Here is a 26252-nt window from a genome sequence, read left to right as displayed (position 1 = left end):
AATTTCATAACACCTAATAATTTCTCTATCCCTAGAGTGAGGTCATTTTTGGACGGCCCTTCTTCTCACTTTGAGGATCCCATCATTGTCACACGGTGTATTCATATAATTTCATATGTCATAAACCCGCGAACATGAAATGAAACCATGGTCCCCCTCTCCACCACCGTTTTCTGGCAATTGCATGCAATACAAACACACTTGGTATTTGTCACATAATGTTGATGTCGAACTGTCGAAGCCACCTCACACCCATGAACTTAATGAGGTGTAACACACAAGGCTTCCATAGCCATGCATACTGAAGAATGTCTCAAGCTCAGCACCCCACTCCTGTGACGTGTCCCTCACCCACCTTCCTCTCTTCCCTATAAATAACCACGCCTCAGGTTCTCCGCTTCACAACACAAACATTCTCTCCATTGTCTTTGAACACTCATCACCATGGCCAAGCTTGTTCTTTCCCTTTGTTTCCTTCTTTTCAGTGGCTGCTTCGCTCTGAGAGAGCAGGCACAGCAAAATGAGTGCCAGATCCAAAAGCTGAATGCCCTCAAACCGGATAACCGTATAGAGTCGGAAGGTGGGTTCATTGAGACCTGGAACCCTAACAACAAGCCATTCCAGTGTGCCGGTGTTGCCCTCTCTCGCTGCACCCTTAACCGCAATGCCCTTCGTAGACCTTCCTACACCAACGGTCCCCAGGAAATCTACATACAACAAGGTCCATAATCTTGTTTAATTTTTTTTTTATCAGATGTTAATGGTTAGTTTTTGTTAGTAAAATTGATTGAAACTGTGGCTTTTGTTTTTCTTCTTAACCGTCCAACCTATCTTATATATTCAAATTAATAATAACTTGTTTCAATTTCTCAGTTTTGTGAAACCATGCATTTTGAAAAGAAAATGGTTATGCTAATGTTTTTTTTTTCTTTGTGTTGTTGTGTAATATATATGAATAGGTAATGGTATTTTTGGCATGATATTCCCGGGTTGTCCTAGCACTTATCAAGAGCCGCAAGAATCTCAGCAACGAGGACGAAGCCAGAGGCCCCAAGACCGTCACCAAAAGGTACATCGCTTCAGAGAGGGTGATTTGATCGCAGTGCCTACTGGTGTTGCATGGTGGATGTACAACAATGAAGACACTCCTGTTGTTGCCGTTTCTATTATTGACACCAACAGCTTGGAGAACCAGCTCGACCAGATGCCTAGGGTGAGCCACATAGCAATATTAGATATTATAATTCTTTAAAGGTTTAAATATCATTTTAGTTCGTGGAGTTGCACTTTCTAATTTAGTACCTATAGATTAAAATATGCCAATTGGATCCTTATAGTTGTGTTTTTTTATCCAATTTGGTTCTTGTCTTGAAATACATGGACAATATTGTAGCTGATAAAAAAAGGAAACTGGACTACATTGTAACGTTAAGATTAGAATTCTTAAGTTCTAATACTAGCTGGTTACGGATTGACAACTATTTGTTTTGACAATTCTTGGCAGAGATTCTATCTTGCTGGGAACCAAGAGCAAGAGTTTCTAAAATATCAGCAGCAGCAGCAAGGAGGTTCCCAAAGCCAGAAAGGAAAGCAACAAGAAGAAGAAAACGAAGGAAGCAACATATTGAGTGGCTTCGCCCCTGAATTCTTGAAAGAAGCGTTCGGCGTGAACATGCAGATAGTGAGAAACCTACAAGGTGAGAACGAAGAGGAGGATAGTGGAGCCATTGTGACAGTGAAAGGAGGTCTAAGAGTCACAGCTCCAGCCATGAGGAAGCCACAGCAAGAAGAAGATGATGATGATGAGGAAGAGCAGCCACAGTGCGTGGAGACAGACAAAGGTTGCCAACGCCAAAGCAAAAGGAGCAGAAATGGCATTGATGAGACCATTTGCACAATGAGACTTCGCCAAAACATTGGTCAGAATTCATCACCTGACATCTACAACCCTCAAGCTGGTAGCATCACAACCGCCACCAGCCTTGACTTCCCAGCCCTCTGGCTTCTCAAACTCAGTGCCCAGTATGGATCACTCCGCAAGGTACGTACATCATACATGTTATAAATTAAGCTCAACAAATGTTAAAAAATGGTAATAGTTATATATAGTAATTAAAATGTGTGACGACAAAGTTATCTTAGCACTTGCATATGCATTATTCATGTGCTTTTTTTTTATATATAGAAATGCCCGAAGTTATTAAGTAGTCACAGTTTCTTGTGTCGATTTTACTAATCTAATTAATCTCTGCATGAGATGTAATTATGCATGTGTTATTAATTTTTGTTACATGTGATACAATTAGTAGATAATTTTGTCCTTTAGATATATGACTCATGAGTATGAAATTTTTTTCAACCTTGAAAAATTTGTTTTTGACTTTTAACCAAAAAATACTTTGATTAAAAAAAAAGAAAAATATTTTTGTGCCAAAAATATTCTGATTCACAAAAACATATTTTTCTATGAGACTATATATTGACATGTGATAAAATACCTGATAATAATTTCCATAGGATTAGGAAGAAAAGGTATAAGATAGTGAGATAATTAATTAATATCATGATGAAAAGATAAAAGGAAAATAATAATATTATAAAAATATTGGATGAATAACATGTTGTGATTAACGTACACTTGCATGGATATTGATGTATGGTGCAGAATGCTATGTTCGTGCCACACTACACCCTGAACGCGAACAGCATAATATACGCATTGAATGGGCGGGCATTGGTACAAGTGGTGAATTGCAATGGTGAGAGAGTGTTTGATGGAGAGCTGCAAGAGGGAGGGGTGCTGATCGTTCCACAAAACTTTGCGGTGGCTGCAAAATCCCAGAGCGATAACTTTGAGTATGTGTCATTCAAGACCAATGATAGACCCTCGATCGGAAACCTTGCAGGGGCAAACTCATTGTTGAACGCATTGCCAGAGGAAGTGATTCAGCACACTTTTAACCTAAAGAGCCAGCAGGCCAGGCAGGTGAAGAACAACAACCCTTTCAGCTTCCTGGTTCCACCTCAGGAGTCTCAGAGGAGAGCTGTGGCTTAGAGAGCCCTTTTTGCATGTGCTACCACACTTTTGTCCTTTTGGGCTCTAGCTAGTGCTGGTAGCAGTAAATAAGAATGAATAAAAGAAACAAAGGCTTAGATGCCCTTTGTTAAGTGTAGAATAACGGGTATAGTAACTATGTACCCTTGTGTAATGAGTCACTCAAGTACCTATGCGGGAAAAGCATAAATAAAAGAAGAAATTCCAATAAATTTTCTGTCCAATCTCTTTTCTTTTCTTTTTATTCTTTTCTATCCTTCTTGCAGAACAAAATAAGGAAATATTGTTGATAACAATTGGTCTAAGAGATAGTAGCTTGACCGATGATATCTTTGGGAAGCGATTGCAGGACATGATGAGCATGAAAGACTAAAATTGAAAGTGTCACACCCCCAAGAAAGAGAGTTTTTTCTTTTTTTTTTTAGATACATATAACAATATTAATAATATTGTTATCATATATATATATATATATAATAATAATAATAATAATTATTATTCATGCCAATTAGTCGATTTTAATTTTTCCATAAGGAAATCAATATTTTTTACATTAAATATTTCCATTATTTTTACATTTTTCTGATTTTACAAATATAGTTATCATTTTTTTTTAATTTAAAAAAGGTAAAAGTAAAATATGTGTTTTAATTAAAATGTGTTATTATATTATTTTAAAAAATAGTATAACAATAGTGTAATATAAATAGTGTATACATTTATTTTCTTGTAAATAAGTCTTCGTAAAATGCAATTATACCTGCAGATATTGATAAATAAATTCATAAATAGAAACGCAAAATATTTGTATAATAGATACAGATAGATAAATAAGTGGTTTTTATTGTAGAATTTTGTGACATAACACAAATTTGATCCTCAATAACTATATATCGTTTGTTTTTTCTTTTCACTTAAGCTCAATTTTACATATGAGTATGTAAACTTAAAAGAAAATTTGTGCTTTTGATATATATATATATATATATATATATATATATATGAGTTCATGAAAAACAAAGTGTCCCAGACTATTTGCTCTAATTTATTTGTAAGAACCTTAATTAATCGGTTTCATATGCGTTTGTATACGTAATTGCTTGTGGTACTTTTCTTCGGGCTCCATGTCATCGTCTGCAGCAAAATATAGATCTCAAGTTCAAGAGAAGAGATACAGATAAAAAAGAAATTGAGCCACTGAAAATATTAATCTATGTTAAATATCGCATTAACATTTTGTATTTTTTAAAAATGTTTAGCATTTTATATTTATTTTTATTTTTATTTTAATATTACATTATAAAATTTATTACATCTATATTTTTTTTCTTTTTCACTTCCTGAGTGTTGAATAGCATATTTGATGGACTATAGTTCACAGCCACCTGCCCAAACAAAGGTTTAAGTAATTTGGATCTTATGGGCATTCACTCGGAAGAATGGAGACACGACATATCTATTCATTTAACAACAGCTGTCTTTATTCAGTACCTACATTCCTACTTAGTTTAGATAGACATGAATGCATGTATGTGAAACTCGATTCTATCCAACAATTAATGTACGTACACAATCTTAAAAAAGGAAAAATAAATCAAATAATAGATATCTAAAATTTACATGTACATGTTTGGAATGAATATTAATAAAATTAATTTTAATTAAATTTAATTTTAAAGTGATGAAATTTATGATTAAATATTTTATTATCAAGAATGAAATTATACATGTAAAAATTTATGAGTTACGCTATTTTTTTTATAACTAAATAAATTACTACTAGGAAAATGAGTCTAAGCCTATAATATAAAGGGATCGACATGCACTTTATGTTTCTAAACCATATTAAATTTTTTTTTAAGGCTAAATGAGATGGCCAGGATAAATACGCTAGAGGCTCAAAATACCAATTAAAAAGGAACAATATACACTATTATCTTGCACAGTTACAAGATATAGAGCATAGAAACAGTAGGTACTAGGTAGGGCTCAGAAGATATCTAAATTTCGTTGGTCTTGATAAAGCACAGGTTAAGGTAGCAGAAATTAATTATGAATGAGGAAACAGAAAAAGAATTTGGGTGATTGTTGGATGATTCTGTGAAGAGGCACCGCAAGGCCAATAAAGTTGATAAGGGGTAAGAAATCAGGGTTTGGAATACATGCAGGGTCCAGTGACGTGTCTCTCTAATCTATAAATTAATCAGCACGTAGCAATTCCTCCTTTGCTAGCTATATCCCTCGCAACTACTGTTCAGTTCAGTATGCTCAAGCATTCTGCGCTCCTCTGCTTTCTGCTCTTGTTCACGTGCAGGTGCTTAGCTCGTGATCAATGCCAGTTCAAGCAGCAGTCCCAACTCGATATCATCCATGCACTGAAACCTCACAATCCCATCGAATCCCAAGGTGGCATCATATCTTAAAATACAAGTGTGAAAATGAAAAAATTAAACACCCGAAAAAAGACTTACCAACATGAGGTTTATGATTTTAGGTTAAAGTGTGTGTTTGCGATTCCCTTATGTGATTGATTACTCCCCTCAATTCCCAACATGAGCTATGTTGCACTGGCGTTGCTTTTATCAACCCCAATGCCTTCACTTGCCATCCTACGTTAATTACCCCGAACTCCATTTCGTACTCCAAGGTTGTTCAACAACTTGATATATATGCACACAACACAATCCATTCCTCCTCATCAATTTATTAGTCTTCTTATCCATCAACTTAATTATTTCCATAGGAGAGGGAGTGTTGGGAATTGTAATTCCTGGTTGTGACGAGACTTATGAAGAGCCACAACCGGAGAGTGAGCATGAGCAGGAACAGGAACATGATCGCCACCAGAAGGTTCGTTACCTGAGGCAGGGTGACATATTCGCTGTTCCACCTGGAATTCCTTACTGGACCTACAACTACGCAAATGTTTCCCTTGTTGTAACTCCTTCACACTGCCAATTCGGCAAACCAGCTTGATCGAGTTGCCAGAGTAAGAAATTCATTGTCAACTTTAACGCAGAAATACACCAACACAACAACAAACTCTATAACAACTAATAAAAAACATAAATAAATTCTTCTAAACTTATAAGGATATGTGAGAAACATAAAGAATAAAATAAAAAAAAAATAGAAATATAATTTGTTTAACATGAAAAATTTCTCAATATAAGAATAAAAATCAGATCAAATAAATAATTTCATTATAATCAATAAAGATACAAGAGAACCTCCAATAAATATACTAATATGTTACAAATAATCAAATCAAAACAAACCCCACAATTAATAATAGAGACAAGAAGATAAAACTCTAAAATATAAAGAGTACAATACCAAACACTAATATCTTTCTATAGATATCTTTTTTTCGATCAGAATGTTTTTCTTGATCCCATCACAATAATTTTTCATTTTATTCTTTCTCTCTTAATAATTTGTAATTATTTTTCTTTTTTAAAAGAGTTTCTCTCACTATATCTCTTTTTAATCTAACTCCTCTCAATTTAAATAAGTGAAATATATTCTCTTCTCATTTTGGACTTTTACTCCATATTAGAAAGGAGTCCAAAAAAACCCAGTCCAAAAAAACCCAACAAACTTAACATGGTCATCATATATTTCGTGATGCATATTAAACCTTTTTTTTATTATTATACTCGTTTAATTTGGTGGCATGTTGCAGAGTTATCTTCCTGGGAACCCAAAAGAAGAGCACCCTGGTAGTGGTGGGTGCAAGCAAGAAGAAGGTAACAATAGAAACATGTTCGGTGGCTTCGATCCACGTTTCTTGGCAGAAGCATCCAACGTGAAGGTGGGGATCACAAAGAAGCTTCAGTCACATGCAGGGGACCAAATCATAAAGGTGGAAAGAGGTCTTAGAATTATCAGGCCACCCTTGGAACACGAAATTAGAGAAGCAAAGTAGAAGAAAAACCCAAGACCCGAGAAGAAAGAAGAGGTGGTAGAAGAAAAAGAAATCAGAAAGCGCAAGCACCTCAAAGGAGAACACGAGGGATGTGGAGAATGCGAAGAGAAAACTAGAACACATTACTACCTTCGCCGCGAGTGGCATGAACATAAAGGACAACAAGATGGAAAAGAAGAATCACGAGAGAGATATAAGGAACGTGGTGAAGGTAGTAATGTGTTGGAAGAAAGCTTGTGCACTTTGAAGCTACACGAGAATATCGCTGACCCTTCACACGCAGACATATTCAACCCAAGAGCCGGTCGACTGCGCGCCATCAACAGCTTAACCCTCCCAGTTCTCAAATTGCTCCGTCTCAGCGCCCAATTGGTTAAACTTTACAAGGTCACACAAATATATATTCTTTGAAAATTGAATTTTTTTTATTCATCTTTGGTATTATTAGTTTTTGTTAGGGTGTTAATTAATTGTCTGGTTTTACAGAGTGACATTTACGTGCCACACTGGAGCATGAACGCAAACAGTGTGGCCTCTGTCACACACATGACAAATAGGTGAAATGCTTATTTCCTTCAGAAGTGAATAAATAGGGTGATTTGACAACCAACTATACGCCAGGATTGCAGTTGAGAGAAATTTCAACAATAGTATATTTTAAAAATTACATTGAGAAGTCATATTTTTTTATATCCGGTTCTTAAGAAATGGTATGACATTTTACAGGTTCTTGTTTTCATATTGGGATCTTAAGTTAATATGTTGTGTTGATTGTGGTTTTATCATTACATAGACATGGATAAGGCATTCCTCTAACCTTCTTTCTACTTTCCCAATATCTAGTTTTGCTCCCCTATTTAAGCTTGGAGTTTGATGACAGATACAATTGAAGGCTCTATACAACACAATTCTAATTTTTCGGTGACTTTCAATTGCCTTGTCAGATTATCCAACTATAATCTCTAGTTAATTCATACCGATAGTGCTACTTGTTTGTCTTGTAAATTAGCAGTCTTCTGTGGTGGGTTTGGCTCCTTCAAAGTTTAAAACTTGTAATTATATTTACAGCACAATGTCAAATATATTATGGTCAAAGAAAAAAATTATGTTGGACTCATTTGAGACTCATTGTTGAAACATGCCAAACTTAAATAAGAAAAACCTTGAGTCTGAGACAACAAAATATTGTAAACCCTAGTGATGTTATTTTCACATTTGTCATGTAGTCATCGTTGATATAAGTACATAACGCTCCGTTTTCACTTAATTTACAACCTATCTATTTGGAAAAGGGTACTTTTAGAAAGAAAGAAAAAAGGTTATTTTTTAAAAAATGAAAAGAAAAAAGTATAAATAAAAAAGATAATGCAAATGGCAATTACCGGTATTTATCTAGGTGGAGTCCCAATCTTAAAGCGAACTGATAGGAGTACATTTGGTTTGAATGTGGGTGGGCAGCCACCATAAACTTCAAATATTTTTAGGTCATTTTTCCAAAAAAATAAGCCATGGTTGGACTTAGTCTTAACGTTTTTTGTTTGTTTGTTAGATTAAGAAATTTGACTTTATATTTTAGTTATATTAAAATTATTTTAACTTTATTACTATATTGTCTTAAAATATGTAAAAACACAAGAACTTACAGAAACAATATTAATATTATTTTAAATATTTAATCAAACGAATAAGTAAAAATATTTTTATTAAAATAGAGATAGAGAAATGAACAATAATATATATATATATATATATATATATATATATATATATATATATATATATATATATATTTTATCACAGGCGGTTGATAATTTCCCTTTTCTATAGAAATATATGTAGGACGAGTTTGCTTAAACTAAAAAAAATAATTTTGAAATAAATATTTTTTATATGAATATTTTTTTAAAAACAAAAACTGATTATTTATTTTAATAAGTAAGTTTAAACAAAACTGATTATTAATGTCTTAAACATTTGTTTTTAAATAAATGAAAGAATTTATTACCGGAAGATTTAAAATTTATTTGAAGAATAAGCTTAGTCTAACTAGTAAGGGTAACTTTGTCTTGATCCCACTGTCGAATTCGAAACGACCTCACGTGTTCCTCGAAAGCAGAGATCCACAGTGCAAGTGTAACGTTCAAACTAGCATAGACCAAATCCGAAGAAATATCAGAGTGCTCAGATCCCTCTCACCACATAAATTTATTTTCTTTAGCAAACAAGCTGAAAAAACCAGCAGAGTTAGAAGAAGAAGAAGAAGACAAGAATGGCTTCACTGTGCACCACGCTTCTCTTTTGTCTCCTCCTCCTCCTAACCTTATCTTCCCACTTTGTTGCAGAGGCAGAGAGACATGGTATACCCGGCTTCCTCTACACTCGGAGCAGAGGCAGATGCACGGCACAGTAAGAAACATACTTCTATTCCCTTGTTAATGATGTCACCATATGTTTCTGTTTCTTACGATGTCGTTGACTTAACTCTACTCTATAAAGTTGGTTTATAGAGTGAGAATTGTCTCATATTTATATATTTTATTTTGACATTATTTCTAATCGATGTGGTTAGGTTTTGGAGCGGGAGGAGGGAGGCGTGGCCGAGGATGGTGCCGGAGACATCGACGGTGTCGAACGTGTTCGGTTCAAGAGTGTACGAACGGTACAGATCGGATCTGACATTGTTGGAAGCAACTGCGAGGAACGACGAGGAGAGTAACCCTTTCGGAGGATTGGTCAAAGAGGGAACCGCAGCGTTGCTTAACTCTTATGCCAGAGAGGGTTTCCCTTTCAAGCCTTGGCAGGTTAAGACTTTGCTCATAAAAGCGCTGGTTTCACACGCTGAAGCTGCTTCTCAAGCCAATAACTTCTTGTTGGCTAATCAGGCTTGCTCCTAAATCCTAATCTAATCTCAAGTCAAGAACTTTGTCATCATATATATATAGCAGTATTGGTATATTATATAGTATATACTCATGATGATGATCCAGTAATGTTTTAGTTGTGTTATTGGGTAAGTCCCACTCGCTTTACCCTTTTTTACATTGATCTTTTTGTGCGTTTTTTCTTGGATAGACTCGAATCACTACATTGTGACGTGATTTTGGAATATTGGAAAGGGTGATTGTTGATATGGTGGGAACCCTTGGAATGGAGGAAATTAAATTAGTACTGATTTTGTATTTGTGTTCTTCGCCACCATACTTTTTAATTTGTCTTTAATCTTCTTTGTTCTTATCAGTAGTATCCATGCTTGTTGATGTATTTATAAAGTGATGGGTGGATTAGCTTTCGGTTATTGTGTGATATGTATACATTTGCGAATTGCGGTGTCCAACTTTGAAGGCAGAGTTTGGTTTATCTGGAAGAGAAATGAATAGCGAAAATTGATAAAAAAATAAAAATAAAATTGAATTAAAGTAGAGAAAAATAATATACGAAAATGCTATTTCTTTAAAAAAAATTCCTCATGAACAGTACTTTCTGTTCGTGTTTTATAGCAGTAGAGAGATGCGAAGAAAACAAAGGGAAATGTAAATGTCAGACAAAATGAGGGTCATGAAGAAAATAGATTAAAAAAAGAGTTCTAAGAAAATATGTTATAAAAAGAGAATAACTTGAGTAAACCGTCACTTGTTTTTGAGATTATGATTAGGTCCGGATTAATTTAGTGTTTAACTTTATAAAATCTTTATTTAGTACTACCTTACAACCTGCCATTCACTCTACTCTTTTTTAACTATGTTTTCCACTAACACTAAGAATTCAAGGAAATGTTTTGCTGAAAAAAATTAAACAGAGAGACATTTTGAAAAGATAGATATTAAAGTGAGTTTTGTAAAACTAAGAAGAGTTAATTATATCTATATCTGTAATTATTTTTTTTTTCAAATTTCACCTTTAGTCATTGAATTTTTAAAACATTTTCGGTCCTATGCTTTTTTTTTTAACAGTTTTAATCCTTTTTTTTTATCGATTAACAATGCTAATTGATGATGTAATACTCTAGTTAGCATACTAATTATTTGTCATGTCATTAAGAAATTTGACGGGAACAATCACTTTTTTTTTTAATTTTTTATTTGTTCAAATTAGGTGTTGATATCAAATAAATTTATGATGAATTAAAAACACAATTTATTAAAAAAAATTAAATATAATAATACTATCATATTCATTGATGATGATGTGGGTAGTGAATGGATTATTTACATGATTGTTATACAACAATAATAGAGATATAAATTACTATTATAGTGAATTATGTTTTTTCAAAAAAATTAGTTACCAACAAATTATTTAAAATAGTAAGCACTAATTAACGGCATATTCATGACAATGAGTCAGTTAATTTATTTTAAAATTAATAATTATTATTATCACATATAAAGATAAAGATATAAATTTTAAAATCATAAATCTAATATCATATATATGGAGAAAATATAAAATCTAATTTTAAAATCAAAATGCTAAATAAAATAATAATAATAAACATGCCAGAAGAATGAAAAACTTAGAATCGATGCGTTCAAATATATAAAAATAAATAGGATAAAATATAAAAATTCAAGATATTTACTTGTAATTTTATCACATGCATTTCCACCCTCTAGATCCACTAAACAATGAGTGAAATTTAAGTATTTTTTTAAAAATCTTTTTATTAACATATATGATCTTTATTACTTTATTAGTAAGTTCAAAACTTAAGCTTTAGTTTCTTTTTAATCACTATAATTATAATTAAGATGTTTGATTTTTTGGTGAGATTGTGAGATATTTTTATAAATTTTGATATTTTAGTTGATTATGAAATTAATTCTGGATCCAAAACTAAATCTTACTTAAATCTTTAGTTGTTTTACGCCTAATTGATTTGCTCATTTGTATGCAAGTCTGTCACTGACAATATTTTTTATTTACAATCTTCAAACACTACTTTACCTTTGATAATCATATAGTTATAATTTATTTTTAAAAACTCTTTTTTTTACTATTCATTTTAATATATTTAACAAAAAGAAAAATGAAATTCGCATTTAGATCAATACTTTAGCCTTTTATCATAGTAATACATCACATGATTACGAGGGGGAGGAAGGAAATTAAAACCGTAGCTAGAACAAAGGGTGCAATATATCGTGGGATTTTTAACTTTTTTTTTTAGAGTGGATTTTTAACTTGATTACAACTTCATACAAATTTCTCAAACCCTGTGTCACAACAATTATATTCTGTACATATTGTGGTGTGGACTCGAAAATATTCCACGCAACCATAGAATATATCTCAGTTTCATTTAACAGAAAAAGCTGATTCATGTATTACTACGCCTATCACATGTTTTCTGAAATAGACTAACTCTTGTCTCTTACTAAACAAATAGTGTAAACCATTAACAAATTATCGAGTAAAATAAAAAAAAGAGGTAGATTCTAGACTTAAGTTGATGCCAGCTTAATAATTAAGCAAGGTAGTTTGTTGGTGCTGGAGAATTTGGCAGGCTTTACCTACTCCAGCTTTATGCTCTTATTGTCAACAATATTCAGCCCTTAATAACTACGCCACCCCTCGCAGCAAAACCACCAAATATGAATGCAGTAATATACTATTCCACAACATGACACAGAAAAAAGAGAATCTAACACATGCTACCATGTATGTTATAAAGGACCCAAGTTTCCATTTGAACTTGACTTTAACTTTTAACCCACCTATTACTATATCCTCCTCTTCTATTTGAAGCATTGCTCTCTTCTCCTATCAATGAAATCCTGCATAAGCCTAAAGCTAAGGCTAAGTCTTCCACCTGCTAAAAAGGCATGGAAGAGCATCACTTCCACCCTTGGTAAACTTCATAGGTCCAAATCCAAAGCCATGAAGAAACCCAGAAAGCATTATTCAAAAACCACCACTAAAAAGGTTACCAAGGCCCCTCCTAAGTTCCTTGCTACCAAACGTTTTCGTCGCAAAAGATTAGCCTTAGCCACAGTGAGAAGCTTCATCTTCGGGTTCCACAAGAAGCCTGCACCTGTGTATATTGACAAGCTCTTTAGAGAGCCTTCATGTGACTTGGTGGGGCATTTGAAGCCACAGACAGCACAAAAACCACGAACTGAAAGGCTCTCTGGGGGAGAAGGAACAACAAAGGGTGGTGGATCTTGCACTTCAGAATCAGATGGCATGTGGGAATCTTTGGCTTTAGCTTCACCTCAAATGCAAGGAATAGATGAACGAGCAGAGGAGTTCATCACTAGATTCAGACAAGAGATGGCGGAGCAAGAGATGATAGCAAGAAATTTTTAGCAAGACATGTTTCACTATGCTATAGTTGCTAAAGTCCAGAATCTTAGTAAAGTTGTAGTGTAATAACTGTCAAGTATACATCTTTTTAGCTTGTTGATGACTAGTATGTGTGGATACTCTATCAACTTGTTTTGTTTGTTATTTTCCCATTCATTGAGATAGTAAAGAAAATAGAAAGAGGTGAATAATATTTCTAAAACTCTATAAGACAAAAATACACTATGCATTATCATGAGTTCTGATATGATTTTTTTCTCTCTTTCCGTTATTGGCACGAAAGAACTTGCCTCCAAAAAAGTTGTGTTGCTAAGGAGTAAAGACATGATAGATACTAATGTGTTTGCTGAAATGTGTCCCATGCTCATTGCTTTAAGCTAGAAAACAGAGTTAAGACAACTATGTTTAACCCATTTTTTTTAACTTAACAAGTTTGAACTTAAAAGCTTTAAGGATACGCAGAAGTTATTTGAGGGTTTTTCTTTTAAAATTTAAAAGTTTTGGTAGAAACAAATTAAAGCTTTGATTTTCTTAATTTACGACTATGACATGAAAGATAACTGATTAAAAAAACTAATACCTCAGTGCCTATAATCAAAGCACGAAAAGACAATTACTTATTCAAATCAAATGTGTGCATGATTTTTCAATACTTAGAAATCCTTACAGAACCGGTGCCCCCCATGGCAATATAGTTAAAATGTACTTGCAATTCCGACAAAAATAGTTTGGAGTAACAGAGATCAGAGTCCCTATACTACACATCATTAGAACAATATGGCTAAGCCTAAATGAAGTGGTTCAAGAACAATGTCAATATACATCCATGGAACTAAATGATGCTAACATCCCAAATTCATTAAAATCCCTTCACATGACCAATGTATTGAATAATAAACTCCAGGTGGAATGAACTTCTAAGACCAGATCTAATATTCTGTTTGATTGGTTACAAAAGCTCAAAACCCGAATCTAGAATCTAATTCTTCTATGCAATTTCATCTGGTTGTGTGATGCAGAACAAAAACAAAAATACGAAACAACACATGCATGTAAAATAAAATGAGCTTTTGTCCACACTTCAAGCCCAAACAACTAATGTCAGGGGGCATGTAACACTAATATCAAGGGTCCGTACTTTCAACATTCAAGTATAATTAAATATATATATATATATATATATATATATATATATATATATATATATATATATAGACCTTGGTAATTAATTAGGTCAACAAAGTTATTGGCACAAAAATATGATTAAATCCACAGGGTGTACAATAAGACACAAAGAATGACACCAACAAAAAATTCCAGCAGCACCAGTGCAATAGCTATTACGAATTGTCTGCTTGCAGCACTTATAGCCCCATTGGTTATCATTCCAGTATAAGCCCAAACAGTCGTGTGGATGTTAATGTAAACTTTTTCTTCATAGTTACTCCTGGGGAGTGCTGCTTCCTGTTGGAAACATCAGATAAATAACAACTAAATCTATCATCTTGGAAAAGAGCAATAACCATAAGGCAGATCCTTAAAACTGAAACTAAAAAAAAACGCATGCAAGTTGCAAATGCTGCACTATAAAGATTTAGAATGCATATCTTTCCTGGCCCTTAATAATTCTACCAGCAAGATCATACTCAACTTGCATTTGGCTTTGACCCAGCACGATCATTCAGTGTGTGTGGAGTCAGTAGGTTCAGATTGGGCATGTGGCCTTCAAAGCTCATTTGTGTGGGCTTTATAAAGATTGTGGACTTTGGGCTAATTGTAGACAGCGTTTTTGTTCGTTATTTGTTTTTCTTTGCAACACTGGAAAAAAAAAAGTGAAAAAAATATCGTTGCACCCTATTGATGAACAAAAATTAAAAATCTGGCATTGCACCTTTTCGGCTTTTTGTTAAGCAATAGTGTACTGTTTTTGACATCAAATAAAAAAGTGTACTGTTTTAACAAGTTATAAAAACGTCTTTTGCCTATAAGAGTGTAATGTGTTGTTATATTTGTCTCTAAAATAAATAAATAAAAACAAATAAACTTAATCACTCATTATTATTTTGATCACTTAAGTTTTTTTTTCTTAGAGTTTGGACGAATGTTATTCACTGACTGTATTTATATAAACTTATTTTAAATTTTCTGAATTTCAATAACTAACATAATAGCACAGTATATTTTTCGCGATTAAAATAATAGTTCACCCAATAAAAAAAAATCAAAACAAAACAAGCGATTTTAATGTTACTCACAGCCTTAATCGGTATAAAAGACTAACAAGTGAGACAATGCACACATAAAGACCATTGATCGTTTTGTTGTCACTTTTAATTCTCTTTTTATATGTCTAATAACATTACTTTTTTCTGCTGTCAAAAAAATAACATTACTTCTTATATATGATAAGCCTATCAGAGTTTTTTAATCGGATAGATCCTAACTCCAAATCTTCGTAACATATGATTATGAACTATGTTAAAAAAAATGGCGGGCGGCGTGATTATAATCGGAAAAATAAAAAAAGAAGGGAAAATGAAGAGTTTGAATTTTTTTATTATTATTACACAGAAGCTACAGCCTACAAGTTCTGGATAGAAAAAGAGAATAGGTGAGTATAAATTTGAATATGCTGATGAAAAAAATTATTAACCGATACTGTTATGTTATTTGACACTCACAGAAATAAGAGATAAGAGAGAGAAAATTATAAATATATATGGTAAATATTAAAAAGTATTTATATGTATATCTATACAGAAAGTTTCTATATATACTTGATGAAAATTGTATTATTTCACATCAGTATTGATAAAAAAAAATTACATATTAATGGAGAAGGATACAATCAATGTTTCCCAATTATACCATTTATATGTTACGTTAGACCCGTTATACAGAAAATTTTAAAGTTTCATTACTATTGATGTCGAATAACGGATCTCGAATTTAGGTATAGGTATGTATTTACTAGAAAAAAAAGTTTTATCACATATAATAATTTTACTCAAAGTAGGATTATCTTACAAAAAAATTATATAATCATTAAAAAACAACTATTTCAAAAAAAATATATAATCATTAAAAAACAACTATTTTACATAAGAAAAATGATACATAAATACTTTATTATTTCATAAATATTTATCATTTATTTCTATCTTTCTTATTATTATTTAGAAATCTTATTATATTTATATTTTTTTCCTCTTGGGTTAGGTGAATGTTGGATAGCATTATAACTATTTATCAAACATTTTTTTTATATAACTCATCATAAAAGAAACTAAAGTTGGATAATGTATGAGTCTCATTTTTTAATGAACCTAAGACTATTTAAACATTCATAATATATTAGTTTTTAATTTTTTTTACTAATTGAAAAATTCATTTAAATGTTCCGTTGAAATGATACTTAAAGTAATATTTTTTAAAATGATAACTTTTAATTTTTTATATATATTTTTTCACTTTTATCCTCTGTATATTTATTCATTTTTTATTATATTTTTTAAAATAAATCATGATTTTATTATTATTTTTAGTTATTTCAACAATTAGTTTTATCAAATATTTAATTTAATAAGCTAGTTTTTAACTTTCATTTACTAACTAATTTTTTAACTTTCAATTAAATTTTCAGCTTCCAGCTAACTTTTTAATTAATTTTGTTAAATATACTCTAGAAAACAAATATTTGCTACAAATGATGCTTTTGATTGGGGATGAGAATAAGACAGATCAGGCTTTAAAAGGTCTGAGTCTAGCCTAAGATAAATTTCTTAGATCTGAGTTTGGCCTATAGCCTAAGGTTTTTATTTTGACTCGATCTGACCTTTTTAAAAACCTAGTCTGGCCTGATAGTCCTTTTAAAAGTCTTTTTCACATTAAACCTTTAATATTCCTTTGATAGTTGTTTTTAATATAACTTTAATATATAATTTGGCTTAATTTTTAATATAACTTTAATTTAGTTGGTAGTCTTACGAATATATTAATAATATAAACTGAAATCACCAAATGATATAAAATAATCCAAAACAAAAGAGAACTTCATACTTGAGGTAGCATCATCCAAGTCTATCAAACCAATATATTAACTATTACAAACAAAAAATAAAACCTACATCTCCATTCCATAGTTAGCTCCTCCAGGTCATACACAATCACCATGAGAATTTCAATACACCATGCAAGCTTTCTAACCAGACAAGACAATCAAAACTTCAATGTGATTTGTATCTCTCCTTTTTCAGCCTTCAAAATAAGAAGAAAAATACATATATGTTAGTTATTGGACTGAAAAACACTACATAAATAAATGAACAAGTTGCTAAAAAATGATTAAATATTACTTATAAAAATTATAATAAGTAATATTAACCTTTGATTTTTTCTTCACATTATATTTGACGAAATCAATCTCCACCATAAATTAGAGCTTCAATAGATTCTTCGTTTAATTTAGAGCAAAATTCATCAATTACTCTACCTCCAACACTAAATGTGGACTCTGATGCCACAATTGAAATTGGAATAACTAGTATATCAGCAACCATCTTAGACAATATTTTATGTTTGATGCTATTGTTCCTCCACCCGTTCAAAGCACTTAAGGAATTATTGATAGAAATCATATATCACCAAGTGAAAAAAAAAAAAAAAAACCAACGTGAACATGCCTAAATCAAGAATCATAATGAAACTTGTTAAAGGAATAAGGAGATGAAAGAAAAAATGACAAGGTTTTGAAGTTTTACCTCTATCAAAGCTTGAAGTGAAAAGGATACGATGTTTGTTTGCTCTGTAATTTGTTTAGTTGTGTTCTCTATTTTACTTCAACAGAGAGAAACAACCTAATAGGAAAAGGAAACATTAAATGGAATAGGAAAATAAGAAAATAAAAATAAAATACTAAGGAATATAAAGGGAATGAAGTGAATATCTTAAAATTGGTAAAAAGAATGAAACTGCAGTCAGCACATGACGACTTACGCCACTTAAATTGTAATTAAAGTTTTATTTGATTATAAGAATGAAAGTTATAAAGCACTAGTGTGTAATCAAAGTCTGATAGTTTTAAAAAAAATATTAATCATACAGTGTGTTCTGTTGAATGCAATGACACATATGTATTGGTACCTAAAAAAATAATATAAGTATATATATATATAGGCCGATCTATCATGTTTATAAGGCTTTTTAATAAACATAAATCTGATTTATTTAATTTAATAGACTTTTTAAAATCCGAGTCTAACATTTTTATTAGATAAGTCAATTCAGATCAGATTTTATATAAGAGAAGTTGTAGGTCCTTATAGGCCAACCCTGACCTATTCTCACGTAATATAAAGATAATCACGTGGAGTAACAGTAGTAATGAACACACACACTTTATTATAATCACATCGAGTAACAGTCGTAATGGACACACTTTATTAATTTCTATCTAGGAAATTAATTCAAGTCCAAACAATAGAAGAACAATGACATGATCTTTTGTTTTCCGTTGAATGAAGGACTTGGTCTCTACTAATTAAGAGCAACATTAACTAACATCACAATTCCAATAACTGCGTAAATTCCTCAGCTCTGGCATAAACATTGCACCAAAAGTCCATGCCGTCGTCGCACACACTCGACGAACTAGCATCTATAAGGACCCCTTCTTCGGTCATTAGAGGAGACATCGGTAGAAACTGATGATCATAGTCAATGGTCGGAAATCCGCTTGTTGTCTCACCGGAATTATCAGACGACAACACTTCCGACCAGAAATCCTCGTCCAATGCAAGATTATTCTCCGGCGTGTCGATATCATCATTAACATTTAAGGACATGTCATGGTTATTGTTAATGCTACCGTTGTTGTCACTAGTGGTGAGGGAGGAGGAGGACATGTGGCTAGAACATTGTGGAGGAGATAGTGGCATCATGTCCTCTGAGTTCGATGCATGAAAGGGAAAATTATTATTCACGGGCTCTTGTTGTTGTTCTAGTTTGGCGTCTTGGTTTGATTTGGAGGCGTCCACATCTAACTTTGGTTGTTTTTTGCTTCGTTTTTTCTGGTCGTGGCTTTGTTTATAATTTTGTGGCAGCCTCTTCTTCAAGTGGGTGTGCCACACGTTTTTTATCTCGTTGTCTGTTCTCCCTGGCAACCTTGCCGCTATAGCCGACCATCTGCACGCAATTGTGTAATTATCACAAGATTAGTGCACAAATTAATTAATAAAATAGGGCATGGCTTGCTGCTCCAAGGTCACAATAATGATACAGTAGTAATAATGTTGTGGGATATTGATTGATGTGCTTAAATGTTATGTTAAAAAAAGCACGTGAAAATGTTGCAGCGAAAGAGAGAATCTTTGCAGACCGACATAATCCAACTGATTATGATTTTGCTTGCCTTAAAAACTAAGAAAAAAAAAAACAAAAGTGCTCATGGGCCGAAACCATTATCTGAAAAAAGAGCAGTAACTAAACTATTCACTTTCTTTAAAATAATAATAAAAGAAAACACGAGGCTGTCGAGAAAGAATTTGATATGAATTTGTATATACTACCGAGAGTTGAAGTTTATGAAGTCACATGCATCTCCTCCATCAGTTTCATGGAACAGAATAGAAGAGGACCCAACATATAGAAATGAAGATATTCTGGGAATCTTAATTAATCTGCTTCACTGTTCGAGCCTGAGTACTACATATGGAATTATATGTATTATTGAGACTATCCCTTGTGGAGTCTTGGCTTTTCAATTAACCTCTTTCATTAAGGATTAATTTCTTTCCATTAAGTTGGACTAAATCATCTATCTTTAACGAAATAATGTGAAATGTTATGCTAGCTAGCTAGGGAAAATGTTTGATTACCTGTTTCCCAACATTTCATGCAAACTGATTATGGTGTCCTCTTCTTCTCTGGTAAAGTTGCCCCGTTTGATGTCCGGTCTCAGATAATTTATCCACCGGAGTCTGCAACTCTTTCCACACCTTAACAGCCCTGTTGATCAAAAAGAGATATATAGAAACTTTTGTTTAATTATAATTCATGAAACGTACCATAATTGAATTCCTATATATGTTATTTTCTTCAAGTAATTAGTTCAGCAGAATTGGGTTAATTAATTATACTCCTTCACACGTACCAGCTAGTTTGGGCAATGCACGCCAATTAGCATGGTCATAAGTGTTGATATAATTGATGAGAATTTGATCTTCTTCTGGAGTCCATGGCCCTCTCTTCAACCCCATTTTCTCGCAGCATGGAGCTCTCCCCATTTTGATGACTTAGACTACTCCTTCAACTTCTAAACCCAAAAACTATCTGTTGTTTTGGATGTTGAAACTCTTGTTTATATATACACCAAGTGGATTCAAATCTCACACGAGGAATAGTTGCTCTTTTATATTAGCACGAGTGGGGAACTGAGTTGTACATAACAGTACAAAACACCAAAGCCCAAATTATATTAAATAATTAATAATAAATAATGTTACTTTGCCCATTATTTTTTTTTCTTTCTAAATATTTTGTGGCTCTCCTCATCGACCTGTATAAGTGTACGTCTCTTTCACACGATTATAATATAGTCAAATAAAAGCGTGGGGGTTTGCCTAATATATTTGGCTGTACAACAGTATGACATTGAACTAAAGTGCTTTTATAACTTTGAACTTTGATCATTTGTACTCCTACTTTGTCTGACTGTCCTTAGTCCTAAAGTATTTCGGTATTCAACGTGGTAAGTAGCTACATAAACCTTATTCAAAAGAAGAAGAAAATAAAAATTACAGCCATGAGCTACATGGTTGAGAACATCACTATATTTTTTATTAGCTAGTTCTGAACAAATATCTATGATATATGGGGCCGGGTAGCAATTGTATATTCATATAGTTTTTCATCTCAAAGTTGACTGGCTCAAAACATTGATATTTATAATACTGAAACAGTTCATTATGCTGAATTTGTGAACATCACTAAAACAGTTACAGCACTGGTTATTTATTTTTGACCTTTTAGAATAAATTAAGTTCATCGTGCTTCTTTTTTTTATTAATGACCAACTCAGCATAAGGTGTGCTGAAGTTGGTGGAATTCAAAGCTCCTGATACAAAAAAAATAAAAAATAAAAATAAAAATAACAAAAAATGAGGCCCTGCCTACAAACCAAAGAAAGAAAGAAAGTGAAGCATGCATTATGGAACCAATATCACCTGCAGCATAAACATGCTGTAACATCTTACAATTTTCTTTCTTTTAAAGTTCATTATGCTAGTGTAATATTTCAATAAGCACACATGAAAGTCATTATATTAGAATTAAGGTCAGGTTTCGATACGGAAATAGAATGTATGTTCCCATAGCTGTATGTAAAAACCAAAAATACCTATCTCCCGAACTTATATCCACATTCAATATAATGTTCATCCTCTATTGTGTAAGTATCCAAGTATCCATATTTGGACTCACTATTTACACTATTTTTAAAGATGAATATGTTAATGACTAATTAATTGTACTTTTAATAATTTAAGTTGATTAGTAAAATTCAAGAATGATCTTGCAATGACACTGACACAGTTATGAAATTGAAGATGCTAGACGATATAATTATAAAGAATTAGGGTTTACAATTTTAACATCAGAAGAAAAATAAAGGGTTAAAATAAATTTTGAATTTCATTGAAGGAATATATGTTGAAATTTTCTATTTCAATAATTAATGTGAACTAATATTATAAGACAATTATATTAGTTATTTATCATCAGTGAGTTTTATTTTATGTGATCAAATTAAGTTAATTCGCTAGACAATTAAATCAGATGATATGAACTATTAGGTTAACATACTATGAGAAGACTATGCTCTCAAATGCATCGAGTCATCACATATAATTTCTCTTCTCTCCATCTTCTGAAGAGTTAAGAAGGTCTAATCAAGGAATAAAGAGATTTCGATTGAGGAAGAACTATAAAGCCACCGATTACCTACAGATTCATATTTCGTTGCGTTTGTTTGATCAATCATTATAAATCCAAATATTCCTAAAATTCTTGTTGATAATCTAACGTAATGTGTTACTGGTAATTATTAATATTTTATAATGATCTTCTAAAATTCTAATAATATAAATACGATATTATCTTTTATTTTAAAATTAATATATATAATTAACATGTGCAAAGTATGACAAATGCAAATGTTCTTTGTTATACTATTTTGAACACATATTCATGTAGGTTGAGATTTTTTTAAAAATAATAAAAAATAAATTTTATATCATATTTAATGATTCTTTATTTTAATAATATAATTTGAAATAAATTTTAACTAATAAAAGAGTTTTTGAAGGAATCTCTCACAGAATGTGTTCTTTAACACTTCACTTCTCTTTTTTTTTTTTATCATTCACTTAGCACCTCATTTTGAAACTGGAGAAAAAATTTCTTTATTTTTTAACAAATTGTAGAAGGAAAAAATAGACTTGCATATTGGGTTGACGAATATCGATCCCCAATTAATGATGACAAGGGTCATAGTGAATAGTAGCTCAAAAAGAAACTATAAAGGCACGTGTACAGTGTGAAACTATATGTTGTCGGCAACTGCATATTCTTTTTTGTATGCTTGCATATATATGGTTGCCGGGGAAATGTTTTGTCTTAACCTCGCCATAATTGAAAAATACGAGTTCTAAAAAGAGCCACGAGACAAGAGGTTCTACTGTTGACATATATAGTTCAGTTGACAAATGAAAATTATAATCGTATTAATCCAAGATATACATACAAGTCACGTTCATATCATATCATATACATATATATTGCAATTTGCATCCACACGTACGCTTGAGTATAGTACTTCTGAGTTCTGACCTTCTTGAAGAGACGTGGACAATACTAAGTGCATTGTTTTGGACCTTTTGGGCGGCCGGGAACCTTTTTTTTTTTTAATTAAGAAATAACTATTTTTTTTTATCAAAAGCTATGACAATTTTTATCTTTTTTGGAATAAGGTAGTTAAACACGCATTAAGAATATATTATCCAACGTTTATATCATTTAAGATTATTTACTAGCTAGATCTCGACGTGCATACTCCCAATTCGCCATTCGACAATGGTTTAAGGTCAAGGCTCGACGTACTTATCCAACCTTGATCCAGTTACCTACTGTAAAACCAAAGTTAGAAGCTACCTGTTCGATCCTTTGACCTAATTACCGGACCACCGGGCATAACAATTAATAGAGCTATGGGAAATAAGCAAGGATCACTATAAAAATATCAGACATATACTAGTAGTTTATTATATCTAATTAGTTAGCATCCATTGATACATGGGTTGGGCCTCACTGGCCTCATTTTTTTTTATATATTTTTTTATAATTAGCAAAAATATAAATGATAAATTTAATACTACATGTGTTGTGTTGTTAATGTCCATTTTAAGATTAATAATATTCTGTGTACATAGAGTTTTGTTTTTAATTTCTAAAACTTGTTCATTGTTGATGCATGTACGTACTCTATTTTATTTCTCTCATTTTATATTATATTTTACTATTTTATAGTACGAAAGACAACTTATTTTTTATTTTAGTTTAATAGTAATTTAAAAATATTACATCATCTTGCTTTAATAAGTTTTAACTTTCATACGGGCTTAATCTTATTTTTGATCTCTTTTAAGTATTATATATATATATATATATATATATATATATATATATATATATATATATATATATATATACTTGAGAGATTAAAATCGCACAATGATACTTGGAGATCCGGTTAACACAATTGAAATATAAAAATTAAAATAACACAATTACAAAGTCCAATTAAATCTTTTTTTGTATTTTAAAAAAAGTGGGTGAATAATAAGTAAAACAAACTTTGAGATCGAGGCTAAAATTAAGGCTTTGAAGAATTAATTTGATAAAATTAATTACTAAGTTACTAATTAAATTCAATTAGTGTGGCTATTAGAGATTCACATAAATGATTTTACTCAAGAAATAAAGCTATTGGCAAGCATGTGATGTGAAATCATTTCAATTTAATAAGTGTCTCAAATTCAAGTTTGATGGTATGCAATTATGATGAAGATTTAGAAGAAGAAATTTGTGCTAAATTGATTTTCGGTTATAAAAAAATACTCAAGAAATAAAACTGAAAGGAAATTCAGAGTACAAGAGGCAAGGCCTAACATTCTCTCCTTCCACTTCATTTGATGATAGTCTGGCGTATTATGATTTGGTACTTTTCAAACGAAAAACTGCACATGCGCTTGACCATTTGTTTGAAAGTTTGGGTCAGCATTATAATGCGTTTTGCTTTGATCAGCTGGTAGATGAATAATAGTCTTTGTTGTGGATTTTGAAAACCTCTCTCTGTACAAATGTGAAAAAAAGCTTAAGCAGATCCTCATTTTATCATAATGAATCGGGTTAAGACTTTCCTCAACCAACTATACCTAAACATACCTAAAGTAGCTTACTTATCACGACACGTTTAGTATAACATCATGGCAAATTCATACATTAATTTCGACAATTATTTTTCATGATAATTAGGGACATTTTTGTTGGGATATATCTAAGATAAGAAAAATGGCAACAGCAGATTGGAAGATCAGATGAAGCACTGTTAAACTATTATATTTTGAAAATTTTCTAACATAACGTAAATATATATTACTGTTGGAAGTAGTAGAAGACAAATTACTCAAACGGGGTATGCTAGTGGGTTATCAGCCTGTAAAAAGGAGTCAAACAAAGAGGCTTGTGCTAGCTACTTGTGGCAATCAAGTCGGCAGCCCAATTATTTCTTTAAATGAATGAATGAATGACTTAGAGGCATTATTTCTTGTAATAATTTGGGCAATTTTGAGGGAGTGAGTGAAGTAAAGAGAAACTAGTCAAAGCTAATAGACTTTGGCAACCAAAGTTGACAAACCTTTCAACTGGAATCTACAGCTTTATCCAAGTCAGCAATTCTCTTTCGCCTGAAGTTTGAACTCAATCTTTCCTTCTTAATTTTTGCCCTTATTCGTTGCACTACTTTTATAATAATTATTTTAAAAAATATATTTATAATATTTTTTAACTACTTGATAATGCAATTTTTTTAACACTAATAATGAATAAAATTAAACTAATGATTAGGAGTAGAAATGCATTGTGTCGGGTTAAGTTTTGATAGGTTTGAGTTTGACCCTTAATTAAAAATATATGGTTGAGTCTGATTTATTTATCTGTTAAAAGATCTTTCTTAAGGAGTTGGTTTGTCATATATGAAAAAAATCTGATTTAACCTACAAACATGTTTAAGGATCTACTTTGTGATCATTTAATATTAAAAATAGACTTAATTAAATTTTCCATACTTTTAATATAGGTCGTTTTCAAATTATTACCTAACATTTATTTTTCTCAACCAAGTACCAAAAAAAAAAAAATCGTTTCATGTTGCTACTTGTCGTTAGTCATCTTCTGTTAAGTGATAACGTAACAAACGGAATGTCACATTATCAAGCCTTACCACAAACACCCCATTATCATTTCATCATCTTCAATGATGTAGCACTGACGTGTCAATAATTGAACATGATGATATGACACTTCGTCTACTACGTCATCACTTAACAGAAGGCGACAAACGACAAGTAGTAAAATGAAACTAAATTTTTTATAAGTAGGTATTTGACAAAAAATGAATTTTTAGGTAGTAATCTAAAAATGACCTATTTTTCAGATATAAAAAATTTATTTAATATATGACATGAAAAACTTATTTAAACCATATATAATTAGTGTTTTGTGATTTATGTCCAATGTACATATATAACATGTTATGTCTTTCCTCACTCTTCCTTCACTATTCTCTAGACCCAAAATATATATCTCACAATTTGATCTTGTTGGATTTTCTTTTAAATTTGTTCAAACATT

At 31.7% G+C, this 26252-nt stretch overlaps 4 protein-coding genes and 1 pseudogene across 4 annotated transcripts; 4 read left to right on the top strand and 1 right to left on the bottom strand.

The window, feature by feature from the left end:
* The first annotated feature begins 444 nt into the window (after nucleotides 1-444).
* On the top strand, nucleotides 445-3236 carry GY2 (glycinin subunit G2). The gene is made up of 4 exons (NM_001248881.1): nucleotides 445-721; nucleotides 960-1213; nucleotides 1505-2041; nucleotides 2666-3236. The coding sequence occupies exons 1-4, from the start codon at nucleotides 445-447 to the stop codon at nucleotides 3053-3055; spliced, it is 1458 nt and encodes a 485-aa protein (NP_001235810.1). The 3' UTR covers nucleotides 3056-3236.
* Nucleotides 3237-5319: 2083 nt separating this feature from the next.
* Nucleotides 5320-7828, top strand: LOC100780063 (conglutin alpha 2-like; annotated as a pseudogene).
* Nucleotides 7829-9051: 1223 nt separating this feature from the next.
* LOC100776685 (uncharacterized) lies at nucleotides 9052-10162 on the top strand. The gene is made up of 2 exons (XM_003521243.5): nucleotides 9052-9389; nucleotides 9553-10162. Exons 1-2 carry the CDS (start codon nucleotides 9253-9255, stop codon nucleotides 9875-9877), a joined length of 462 nt encoding a protein of 153 aa, XP_003521291.1. The 5' UTR covers nucleotides 9052-9252; the 3' UTR covers nucleotides 9878-10162.
* Nucleotides 10163-12558: 2396 nt separating this feature from the next.
* On the top strand, nucleotides 12559-13533 carry LOC100776152 (uncharacterized). The gene has a single exon (XM_003521242.5). It carries the CDS (start codon nucleotides 12750-12752, stop codon nucleotides 13287-13289), a length of 540 nt encoding a protein of 179 aa, XP_003521290.1. The 5' UTR covers nucleotides 12559-12749; the 3' UTR covers nucleotides 13290-13533.
* Nucleotides 13534-18663: 5130 nt separating this feature from the next.
* Nucleotides 18664-20661, bottom strand: LOC100775603 (transcription factor MYB14). Its single transcript, XM_003521241.5, has 3 exons — nucleotides 20437-20661; nucleotides 20162-20291; nucleotides 18664-19469 (listed from the first exon to the last, which is right to left on the bottom strand). The coding sequence occupies exons 1-3, from the start codon at nucleotides 20567-20569 to the stop codon at nucleotides 18848-18850; spliced, it is 885 nt and encodes a 294-aa protein (XP_003521289.1). The 5' UTR covers nucleotides 20570-20661; the 3' UTR covers nucleotides 18664-18847.
* Between the last annotated feature and the right edge of the window lie 5591 nt (nucleotides 20662-26252).

Source organism: Glycine max, chromosome 3 (genome assembly GCF_000004515.6).
Source record: "Glycine max cultivar Williams 82 chromosome 3, Glycine_max_v4.0, whole genome shotgun sequence".
In the NCBI taxonomy this organism is placed as follows: domain Eukaryota; kingdom Viridiplantae; phylum Streptophyta; class Magnoliopsida; order Fabales; family Fabaceae; genus Glycine; species Glycine max.
Note: the sequence above shows the minus strand (reverse complement) of the source record. Positions and strands in the feature narration are given on the sequence as shown.